This window comes from Schistocerca americana, chromosome 8 (genome assembly GCF_021461395.2).
Source record: "Schistocerca americana isolate TAMUIC-IGC-003095 chromosome 8, iqSchAmer2.1, whole genome shotgun sequence".
NCBI lineage: Eukaryota > Metazoa > Arthropoda > Insecta > Orthoptera > Acrididae > Schistocerca > Schistocerca americana.
In genome coordinates, this window is record NC_060126.1 from 325,763,379 (window position 1) to 325,776,455 (window position 13,077).

Genomic DNA, 13,077 nt, shown 5'->3' on the forward strand with positions numbered 1-13,077 from the left:
AATATACATAACATTTTTGCAGTTATACAGCACCAACACAAAATGAGTAATAATACCAATCTAATGTAGCAACTCGCAATTTTTTTCTGAGGACTGTTACATATCACGTATAAATGTCCTTCTGAAATGTTAACATCAAACAATCAATGATTTAGAATATCCATGTTCCTTCAGCTTGTGTTTCCAACGTTGATTTGAATTCTAGCGTTTGTTTGTTTGACTCAAAAGCGCATAGTATGAATAAGATGCATTTACAAGCTGGAAAAGAGATGCAAATTGATTAGAGTCCATTAATGATGGTGTGAAGGACTGTAGTCAGTGTCATCAAAAATGACACAGGACAAATATTACTACTCTGTTCCATTATGGGATGAAGTTATGTTACTAGAGAACTATATTTATTTTCAGTAATATGTTGTAACATAAAACCACTGTAATTAATAGTGAGAGGTATCTTTAAGAACATGGAGATATATAGATTGATAAATATGCTATTTGGCAAATAATTTGTACTCTATCATCTAAATTTTCATTGGACATATATATCTATGATAAGATGAATTACCATAATGTACCATATCATATATATGAAAATTTTCAAAATATCACAATTTTCAACTACAAAAAACACAAATGAAAATAACATTGAAGAAAATAATGAAATATCTCCATCTCAACTTCATCAGTCTAAATTAATTAAGAAGTAATAGTAAGAACTGTGCCAAGTGCCACCATAATTTCTCGGTAGGAATTACAACATAATTGGTCTGGAATAAACTGATAAAATAATCGTAGTCCATGACTCAATGGCTGGATCAGATAAGAAATAGTAGCTCATTAGGACATGGACACGTTTTCCCTTCTTTTTGATTCATTCTAGCATATTTACTCACGATATGTATAGTACACTCAGTGGTGAACGCTAAGTCCTACATTTTCAATTCAATTTTGTGTTTCACAATAAGAACAATATGAGTAATCATATCTTAATGTGTTGATACATGACAGTATATTCATATTTTATACTCATTTTTGTGAATTACTATTTACATAACTAAAATGTTTGTGTAAGTAATAATCTACGTTTACAACGAATATGAAAATCATGTACCTCATTATCAATAAATAGGTATCCAATTTAGTGAGACCAATATTGAAAGATAATTTTAGAAATTGGGTTTTGTTTAGTAATGAGATTTTGTAATGAGAAAAAAAAGTGAAAGATCGGCAGAAGAGCCAATTTACAAGTGAGATATATACGTGACCATTTTCTAAATGAGAGACCATTTGTGTGAGTTGGAAAAGCAGCAACTCCCTCTAATATAAGACGGCAAGTTTTTGGTATTGTACAATAATTTGATACATTGGAAAGTTATCGATTGAAAATTCAAACAATTTCACATTAAAAAAGGAGCAACATTTGTAGTTTATTATTCTGGAATATGAACACTGTCTTTAACTGCAGAGTGTTAATTTCTTATGAGAAGACTTGCAGTGTATTTATCACGCAATAATGTATTTATTGGAATTTCAGATCATAGAGCACAGCAATCAGATGTCCTTCTCTTACAGGTTTTATCTGGCAAATCTAGATTTCGGCTAGTGCCCAACCATTATCGGTGCTCTATTTCATCGTCTCTAAGCATGTCCCAGCATGTTAGTCTCCTGTTGTGCGGCCTCCTCTCACAGATCTTTCAAGAATGCTGCATGATGAAGGTAGGCTTGTCTGCAAAGTCTACCTTCATTATACAATAGTCTAGAAACAACTGTGAGAGAAGCTCAAACCACATGTGACTAATGCACTAGAACATGCTTTGATATGACGAAATGGTGCATTGACAATTGCTAGGCGTTAGCCAAAATCTTAACACCTGCAAGAAAAGGATGACTGATTACTGTGCACTATCATTTGGAAGTCATATCACAGTCGTTGAATGCACTCGCACTCCTAATGGAAAGTAACCTGATTATAATTATTGGAATCTGAGCAGAGAAACCTATCTTTGCTTCTCACTGCATAGTATCGAAATTACGCACTTACCTTGCAAAACTAAATATTTCAAGAACATGTCTTTGATGAACAGAAAGCCTGCTGTAATCTCTCACTTCTGTGACCACAAATCAAAATGCGCCATAAGATTTTGATTATGCTTGTTACACTTAGTTTCTAATGTAATCTAAATTATGCAAATTAGTTCTGTTCATGAATTATTATATACTTTTTACTTTCTTCCTTCAAGCCTCTGTCATAGAATTAATATATCCTACACCCATGTTATATTTGTGAATTTATGTGCACATGTCATCTGTATGATATTAAATTATGTAAATAAACTGTACATGGAAGTAAATGACTTTTACAAAAATATATTTAGAAAGTGGGTCATGGAACATATCGGACAGATACAAAATTACATGGGAAAAACAATCGTACTCTCATTTCAGCTTATCTGTATCCATTCTCAAGTCAAGTCAAGACATTTCTTGCATATAACTGACGTGAAAGCCGGCTGTGTTAACTCTAGGAAAACGTATTAATATCACTCTGATGTGAGGAGCGAAGAACACCCCTGTTGTCACAGAGGTTTGCATCCAGAGCCATCGAGACAGACCACCAGTAACTCACTATGCAGCAAGCTAATCAGGAAACTCCGCAAAACTAGCTTTGTCGCAAACTGGAAGCTGTGTGCGTAATTCTACAAACCTGGGCAACATCAAATGCTGTAGTGCCATCGTTTAGTATGAGACCAGACTGCAATACTCCCTGTATCTCGCAGGAAACCGGCGTCAACTGGGGTTGTTAATGAGCATTTTGGCACACGTAATTTACATCCTACAAAACGCATATGATGTGATACCTCACGAAGGACGATCCACATCGTCATGATCAGATTCCAAAATGGATGGGACGTAAGCCTTCGTTGCCCTTATGATGTACCTTTTATGTGTGTAGCCAATTTGTACTCGTATGTGAATGGAGAGGTAAATAAGCACAACACCAGATATAGGCAGATGTCAACCATCACTGGATAACTCTATCGAAGTTCGTTGTCGCATTTAAAAATAATGGTTTCATGTTGGAGATAGGGTTCTGGTACTGTTGTCCCCTTTTACATTATGGAAACACTAACAGCAGCCAGTTATAAACATATGTTATGGGTTGTCGTCGCTGCTGTCGTGTCATTTTCATCTTTCAACCTGATGGACTACAACCTCATTATGGCCCAGCTGATCCGGCAAACGTCAGTATCCAGTTTCGTCTGAGATAGCCATGCCTTTGAGGCACTCCACAGCAATGACAGCCACATTCCCAGGATTTAAATCATTTAGACTGAGTATGTGGTGAAGATTAGAAACCTCCAGCAACTCAGAGACCAGACTGCGGATATTTCTGCTCACATTTAAGTACATGTGTCGGTTAAAGTCCGTGAGAAATGAACGAGGCGGAGGACAACGAGCCTACAACGTGTTGAACATCACATCAAGCACGCTATAGACTTCCTCACTACAAAATGGTATGCTGAAATGAAACGTATCAAGTTTTTCTTGTGTATCTCTACCAATCTGGTGAGCGCTTAAGGTTGGCTGTTACAGCAATTCTACATTCTATTAGTTTTGTAATCTGTTATTCAGTCTGTTGCACCACCAAGTAATGTGTATGGTACACCCTCCTCAGCAATGCAGAAAGCACAGGAAAGCAGGTGAAGCCGTGACAGCAGAGCAGCATTTCAACGTAGGTAGTCTGTTGGTATTGCGGTGTGTCTCACAGTGTCACCAATATGGGCAGCATGGACGCCAAATTGTGGACGCAACACAAGGGTGGAAAAACAACGACTCGGATGACCCACTTTCTCCATGCCCAGGTCACAGTGTGTTCCGACTTGGGACGTTGAAACGTAATAAGCTTGGGCCATTTCTCTGTGGAGATATCTTAACCTACAACTGACCAGTATGGAGGAGGGACCTATGACAATCCACCGTACGGAGCATCTAGCTTCATACGAATTCTTAAAGGTCAGAAAGCCCCTCCTGGGAGGCTGCAGCGCCCCATCGATACAGAGACCGACGGCAAACGTTTTGGTGCCTGCGACTGGTGAGGCACTTGGTGGCCGACCTTACAGAGCCAGACATGCAGCCGGTCTCCCGTCGCTGAAAGGGTGTATAGCCTTTGATGCCCACGTCTGCTCCAGTGGGCAGACTCCACTGCTGTTGGGCTCTCCTGTCTGCAAGCCACAGCGTGACTGAGGACTCCTTCTTCACACAGGGCTACCGCCTGCCACTGGCGTCATGGCTGATGCATTGAGTCATCTGACACACCTCAGCAGCCTTGTGCCATACCTGGCGTCATTGCAGCGTCCACACAGCGCATGTGCTGGCATCAGACGGTACTGGCAGGGTGTACGCTGCGTACACTGTGCTGCCACGGATAGCACAGTATATCATTGCAACATTTGTGTATTGTTGAATAACTGTTCATACTGTTTCACTATAGCCTGTGGGTCTCAGAAAGGCATCCACTCATGAAACTGCGACATCTTGACCTCGATCGGCTCTCAGTAGCCACACTGAGTAAAGCCTGAATTACAGGTGTTACAGACCCGAAGCTTTTAAGTAAATGCATAAAAACAGATTAACATGTTGTTTTCACACGTATCACTTTTCAAATCTCTGAGATAAGTAGTGAACTGTAAAATAGTAAGAGATTCAAAAACTGCGTGTCTTTCTAGAAACTATAAACTGTATTCAGCACAGGATACTTTTCATTTGCTTGGTTGAGGGCACTAGTGGTCTGACTGCCCGCAGAGTATATTACAGCCTGGAAAAGGTGCAAAGTCACGGGCTGATTGTATGTGCTGAAACTCTGATAACTCCGGTTGTATCTAAGTGGGAAACCAATAAACTTGAAGCTAGCTCCACCCAAATGGATGCATGATGCAGGATTATAGCTCAAACCAACCGAAACCCAAGCGGTACTGCTTGGTCTTTCCGGTCTCCTTAACCCCACATATCGGGAATCCTATCTTAAACAATAAATGGGACAAATACCAACTTCTCTCCCTCAGCAAACAATGTAGAAGTAATAATAGATCAAAATCACATTTGGACCGAGCAAATAACTGTAGCACGGAAGAAAGCATCAGCATGTCTCCATTCATTAAAAATATATAGAAAGCTTCTCCCTCTGTATCTGAAAAAGAAGTACAGACACTTACGTTTCTAATTATTGATTACATTGAGGAATTTTTCAGGAATGCTTAAGGCACCTGGAAGTAGTCATGATGGCCTATGTTCGTTATGTCACATTCGACTCTTTGATCATATTTCACCATAATATGCACAGCTATACTGGTTGCATGCAGATAAGCGCAGAGATTTCCATACAATTTGGCTTCACTAATGTGTTATCAACCTACACTGTCAATTTCTTCTCACCTAGATATTAACACTCTTCTCTGAAAAACGCAGCAGGACCATCAGTTCCCAACAGAATGCTTTCTTTCCTACTCCATCATTCATCCTTTTTCTCGAAGTCCGTCTCAGGGGACCCGACTCTACTGTAACCTCCCGTATTATATTAAGGAACTGAAGAACATCTTCAGCTTCAGAAGACGATTAGTGACATATCATTTAAAGCAAGAATGACTATTACCATTGTCCCTCGACGCACCCGTTGCACTTTACATCCTTTTTTCCAACCACATATTCCTCATTTTCCAGTATTCTTCGGTGTTCAGTCTCCTTCACTTTTTGTTTCCTCCAAACTCGCCCTGTTTCAGAATATCTATGTCCTAAACCTATAATTCTTTTATATCTGCCTCTTTTATTATTGTCATTATTATTATTGTCATTATTAGTGGCACCAACAGCAGTAGCAGAAGTACTGCCAGAATTATTACTTCATATCTGTATTACTTAACGATACTGACACTATAGAAACTTAAATCACTTTAATATTATTTGTTAGATTAAAATTGCTATTTCTTATGTAAATTAGAAAACTAAGTACGTATGAAACACTGGTCCGAAGTGTGGGAGTGCCTGGTGGCTTAATAAGATCAGTTTAAATAAAGAAACAAAAATAATAGTCTACAGACCTGTGTACTCAATCACACTGTGAGGTAAAGTACTGATAAAGATGAGCGCAAACATAGATCTTGTACTGAACAAAATTTGATAGTTTGTTGTTGTATTTGTTACATCAGTTTCATTACTCATGTACTTCTTAAGTTTTAGGATGTATGCTCTGCAAAGTATGTAATTATCATAATTGTAATTTGTTAGGACTTATGCTAAAGCAATGAAACAAATTATAGCTACTGTTATTACTACTACTACTATTATTATTATTATTATTATTATTATTATTATTATTATTATTTTAAAATCGTGTCCGACCTCATGTTGGTCGGGGTATGTGAAAACTCGACGTGGCACGAACTCAACAAGTAGTTGGGAATCACCTGAAGAAACACTGAGCCATGCTGCCTCTATAGCCGTCCATAATTGCTCAGATGTTTCCAGCGCTGGATTATGTGCACTAACTGATCTCTCAGTTGTGCCCCTTGTCGAGCGATTTGGGTTTCCAAAACATTCGCTGGAACTGTCCAGATATTCTTCAAGCAAGTCGCCAACAACTGTGGCCAAGGGACATGGCGTATCGTCGTCCATATAAATTCCGACGTTGCTTGTGAACATGAAGACCATCAATGGCTGACAGTGGTTTCCAAGTACCCCAACACAATCATTTCCGGTCAATCATCGTTTCATTTGGACCAGAGGACCCGGTACATGCCATGTAAAAGCAGCCCACACCATTATGAAGGCACCACCAGCTTGCAGAGAGCCTTGTTAATAGCTTGGGTCCATGGGTTCACGAGATCTGCGCCACATTCAAACCCTATCGTAACCTCTTACCAAATGAAATCCGGACTCATCTGACCAGGCCACTGTTTTCCAGTCTTCTAGGGCACAGCCCAGGAGAGGCGCTGCAGGTGAAGTCGTCCTGTTGGCAAAGGCACTCACGATGCTAATCTGCCGCCATAAGCCATTGACACCAACATCTTTCTGCACATTCCTACGAACCACTTTGATTTCTGTGGCTGTTACACACCGTGTTGTGTTGTCTGTTAGCACTGACTACTCTACGGAAACGCCGTTGCTCTCGGTCGATAACTGAAGGCCATCGGTCACTACGTTGTCAGAGGTACGACATATTGTCTTAAAATTGGTGTTGTCAGCACACTCCTCACACTGTGGATCTCAGAATTCTGAAATATCTAACGATATCTGAAATGGATGTCGATGTGATCTAGCTCTAACGACGAGTCTGCGTTCAAAGTCTCTTAGTTCCGACAGCGTGGGCATAATCACGTCGGACACGGTTCCCATTAATCACCTGAGTACAAACGGCAGCTCCGTCAATGCACTGCGCTTTTACATCTCATGTACTGGATTCTACCGCCATCTGTATACATGCATATGGCTATCCCGTGACTGATGTAACCATTTTTTTTTTCAACGCTCTTCGATTCTTCTTTATTCCAGTTTCCCTCAGTCCATGTTTTACCGTACAATGCTGTGTTCGAAATGTACAGTACATTCTTAGAAATTTCTTCCTCAGATATAAAGCCCAAGTTGGATTCTAGTGGACTTTTCTTGGCCAGAGATTCCCTTTTTATCAGGACTAGTCTGCCTTTTGTGTCCTCGTTGTTCCGTCCGCCATGGGATATTTTGCTGTCTGACCTTAAGTTTCTCGTTTTTACCATTTCTGCTGCTTCTCATTACTTTCGTCTTTCTCTGATTTAGTCTCAGTCCACATTCCGTCCACATTGGACTCTTAATTTAATTCAGGAGATCCTGCAATTCTTCACTTTCAATCAGGATAGCAATGTCATCTACGAGTCTTATCAGTGATATCCTTTCACCCTGAACTTTTTAGTCTTGAACCAACCATGTATTCCCGTCGTTGTATAGATCGAACTATTTGAGATCTTTAATCCGAGCACTTCGTTCTTGATCTTTCACTCTTATTGTCCACCCTTGGTTTTTTTACATATTGCTTATTACCCATCTTTACATAAAGTTCTGTAGTCTCAGAATTTCAAACACCTTGCTCCATTTTATATCATCGAATGCTTTTATCAGGCCGACATAGCCTATGAACGTGTCTTGAAATTTCTTTAGTAACGCTTCCATTATGGACTGCAACGTAAGGATTGCCTCTCTGGTGCGTTTACCTTTCCTAAACTCAAACATTATCATCTGACGCATTTTCAGTTTCCTTTCCCATTCTTCTCTACATTATTCTCGTCAGAATCTTTGATGCATGAGCTGTTAAGCTGACTGTGCGGTAATTCTCGCTCTTGTTGTCTCTTACAGTCTTCGGAATTGTGTGCTTGTTTTTCCGAAAGTCTGATGATATATCGCGAGACTCATATGTTGTACACACCAAAGTGAATAGTCGTTTCGTTGCCACTTCCGCTAGTACTTTAGAAATTCTGATGGAGTGTTATCTATCCCTTTCTGCCTTATTCGATCTTAAGTCCTCCAAAGTTCTTTTGAATTGTAGCACTGGATCCCCTCTATCTTCAAATGACGTCTCCTGTTTATTTTTCTATCATCAGACAATTCTTCCTAGTCACAGAGGCCTTGAATGTACTCTTGCCATCTATCCAATCTCTCCTCTGCATTAACATTGGTAGTCCCAGTGCACCCTTAATGTCACCACCCTTGCTTTCCGTTTCCCCGAAAGTTGTTTTGGCTTTTTGACACGCTCAGTCAGTCCTTCCGACATCGCTTCCCTTATATTTCTTTTCCGTTTCTTCACGTTTTTCATATCTTCATTTCGCCTTAGCTTTAATAAACTTCCTGTTGATTTCATTCGTCATCGATTTGAATTTCTGTATTCCTGCTTATCCCCGAATATTTTTGTATTTCATTCTTCCATCGATAAAATGATTGTCTTTTAGTTATGTCCACTGATTTATGTCAACTGATGTAATGTCAATTGAGCTGCCTACTGAACTGCTCTTTATGGAAGTGTCTTTAGCCTCAGAAACTTCATGCGTATCTCTTCATTCCTTAGTCTTTCCGTATCCCTCTTCTTTCGGCATTGATTCTTTCTGACTTGTTTCTGAAACTTCAGTCTATTCTTCATCACTAATAGACTGTGATTTGGGTCTATATCTGCTACTGGGTACGCCATACAATCTAGAATCTGATTTCGGAATCTCTGCGTGATCATGTTGTAATCTGACTGAAATTTTCTCGTATCTCCCTGACTCTGCCAAGTACACATCTTTCTCTTGTGATTTTTGAACAGGGTATTCGCTATTACAAGCTGAAATTTATTGCTAAACTCAATTAGTTTCTCCTCTATCATTCATAGTCCCAATACTACATTCTCCCATAACCCTTTCTTCTACTACTCCTTTACCATTAGATTTTCATCTCCCATTCAATTCTGAATTACCCGTTCATTATCTTCATCTAGTTTCTATATGTTTTCATCTTCGGCTTGCGGCGTCGACCTGTATGCCTGAACTATTGCTGTCGGTATTACTTTGCCGTCGAATCTGACGGCAACAAATCGATCGTTAAACATTTCATAGTAACTCACTTTTAGCCCTTTCTTCCAATTCGTAACAAATCCCACGCCGTTATGCCATTTTCTCCAACTGTTGATATTTCTCTATACTCACCTGACCAGACATCCTTGTCTTCTTTGTGTTTCATTTCGCTGACCGACATTACATCTAGACTGAACCGTAGAATTCCCATTTTCAGATTTGCTAGTCTCCCATACCACGTTCAAACCTCTGACATGCCACGCCCCGACTCATAGAGCCTTATCCTTTCGCTGGTTTTCCAATCTTCCTCTCATGGTGACCTTCTCCTTGGCAGTCCCTCCGATACATCCGAATGGGGGACCTTTTGCCAATGGAGAGGTCATTATTACACTGCTTCAAGTACAGACCACATGCCTTGCGGATACACATAATGTGTCTATAATGCAGCGGTTTTCATTCCCTTCTGCATCCTCGTGCTGTTGATCATTGCTGATTCTTCCGTCTTTGTGTGTACTTTCCCAGCCCAAGGGCAAGGGAGTGCCCTGATCCTCTGTCCGCTCTTGTACTCTCTTTTGGCCGGCTGTTGGCAGCTTGAGGGTGACTTTTTATACTGGAATTCTTCGGACACCATTTCTAATTATTTTGATTCAAAATTTAAGCAGTGCAGGGTTTGATCCCGAGACCGAAGACGTTTTGATTAGTAACCAATGATTCTACAATTAGACTCGCAAATCGTAGTCAACTCTATAACACTAAAATCTTAATGAGAATGTTAAAAACAAGGCTGATGGGAAGTTATATTTAGGTATGGGCCAGTAGTTAGCAACAAACTGTGATCCCCCACCCCTCCACCTCTCCACAATATCGAACCCTGAATTCGTTTTTGGAAGCTAGGTATAACTACAAACAGTCAGGCAAATGAACTTACTGAGACAAATGCCTTCTTATCGATGGGGTAGAGATGTCCAGCGGTGAGTATCAGCGGCTTCTGTGCGCGGCTGATAAGGATCCTCATAGCACGCTTGAAACGCTCACTCGCCTCCATCCATGAGCAGCTGTATGCAGCTGCTGACAAACCCTCCGCCTGCGGACAACGATACAAGATAAGGTCGTACGTTACCTGATTATAGGAAGCTGACAGTTGATGTCACAGTCTCATCGAATAAAGCGTGCTGGGGGAAAAAAGTGTTTCCTATTTCCATGCATATTTATTTGAGTCAGTTGTTCCATATGTTGCTCTACGTGATTCACATACGGTCTCTGAATAAGATCCTTAAGACCATAGTTGACCATCTCAGCAGCTGAACGGTTGGCGGAGCTGTAAATATTTTATGAATTTTATGGAGACTTTTATTTTTATGATTACCTGTTTCAATCAGTTACTGACCATCTTTAGACATTATACCATGTTACCAGGCGGTGGCTGTGAATGTAGCATGCTTTACGAACTCCACGAATGTCTCCTCTACTCTCTTTCTCCCCCTCTCTCCCCCCCTTTCTCTCTCTCTCTCTCTCTCTATATTCTTCTCCCTATTGTCAACCTCCTCCCCCTCTCCTTGTCTGTCCACCTTGCCCTCTCCCTCTCTCGGTCCAAATATTTGCCATTCTCACCGCAATCGGAGCTAGGTGGTCTTACAGTAGTACTTCTTTCAGGACAACAAGCTGTATGTCTAATAATACTCTAGTGTTGCCACTAGTTTTGGGCGTACCGCAGAAACTAGCAATTCATCCACAGTGGTGAAAAGTAGCTGGTGGACGCTGCGATGTCAATATGTTATCGCGAGCAATGGCTACAAGTTTATATGGGGTGTTAATCATGTGCAAAGGAGTATATAGAGGGTCTATACAAGGGCGATGTACTTGAGGACAATATTATGGAAATGGATGAGGACGCAGATGAAGATGAATTGGGAGGTACGATATCGCGTGAAGAGTTTGACAGAGCACTGAAAGACCTGAGTCGAAACAAGGTCCCGGGAGTAGACAACATTCCATTGGAACCACTGACGGCCTTGTGAGAGCCAGTTCTGACAAAACTCTACCATCTGGTGAGCAAGATATATGAGACAGGCGAAATACCCTCAGACTTCAAGAAGAATATAATAATTCCAATCCCAAAGAAAGCAGGTGTTGACAGATGCAAAAATTACCGAACTATCAGTTTAATAAGCCACAGCTGCAAAATACTAACGCGAATTATTTACAGACGAATGGAAAAACTGGTAGAAGCCGACCTCGGGGAAGATCAGTTTGGATTCCGTAGAAATGTTGGAACACGTGAAGCAATACTGACCTTACGACTTATCTTAGAAGAAAGATTAAGAAAAGGCATTTGTAGACTTAGAGAAAGCTTTTGACAATGTTGACTGGAACACTCTCTTTCAAATTGTAAAGGGGGCAGGGGTAAAATACAGGGAGCGAAAGGCTATTTACAATTTGTACAGAAACCAGATGGCAGTTATAAAAGAGTCGAAGGGCATGAAAGGGAAGCAGTGGTTGGGATGGTAGTGAGACAGGGTTGTAGCCTCTCTCCGATGTTATTCAATCTGTATATTGAGCAAGCAGTAAAGGAAACAAAAGAAAAAATTTGGAGAAGATATTAAAATCCAGGGAGAAGAAATAAACACTTTGAGGTTCGCCGATGACATTGTAATTCTGTAAGGGACAGCAAAAGACTTGGATGAGCAGTTGAACGGAATGGACAGTGTCTTGAAAGGAGGATATAAGATGAACATGAACAAAAGTAAAACGACGATAATGGAATGTAGTCGAATTAAGTCGGGTGATGCTGCCGGAATTAGATTAGGAAATAAGACGCTTAAAGTAGTAAAGGAGTTTTGCTATTTGGGGAGCAAAATAACTGATGATGGTCGAAGTAGAGAAGATATAAAATGTAGACTGGCAATGGCAAGGAAAGCGTTTCTGAAGAAGAGAAATTTGTTAACATCGGATATAGATTTAAGTGTGAGGAAGTCGTTTGTGAAAGTATTTGTATGGAGTGTAGTCATGCATGGAAGTGATACATGGACAATAAATAGTTTGGACAAGAAGAGAATAGAAGCTTTCGAAATGTGGTGCTACTAAAGAATGCTGAAGATTAGGTGGGTAGATCACGTAACTAATGAGGAGGTGTTGAATAGGACTGGGGAGAAGAGAAGTTTGTGGCACAACTTGACTAGAGGAATGGATCGGTTGGTAGGACATGTCCTGAGGCATCAAGGGATCACAATTTTAGCTTTGGAGGGCAGCGTGGAGGGTAAAAATCGTAGAGGGAGATCAAGAGATGAATACACTGAACAGATTCAGAAGGATGTAGGTTGTAGTAGGTACTGGGAGGTCAAGGAGCTTGCACAGGATAGATTAGCATGGAGAGCTGCATCAAACCAGTCTCAGGACTGAAGACCACAACAACAAAAATCATGTGCAGCGATCCAGGAGGTGAAACTCATTGGTTGTCGAGGAGTATGAAATGTTTTTTCAGAATATAAAATAAATTAAGGGAAGCCAT

General features: G+C 40.4%; 1 protein-coding gene across 1 annotated transcript in view; it reads right to left on the reverse strand.

The window, feature by feature from the left end:
* Positions 1 to 201: 201 nt before the first annotated feature.
* Positions 202 to 13,077, reverse strand: part of LOC124545813 (odorant receptor Or2-like) — a 51,401-nt gene continuing 38,525 nt past the window's right edge. The window contains exons 4-5 of the mRNA XM_047124760.1: positions 10,498 to 10,653; positions 202 to 258 (exon numbers count right to left, since the gene is read on the reverse strand). Of these exons, the coding sequence (XP_046980716.1) occupies positions 202 to 258; positions 10,498 to 10,653 (213 nt within the window). The remainder of the gene's footprint in view (positions 259 to 10,497; positions 10,654 to 13,077) is intronic.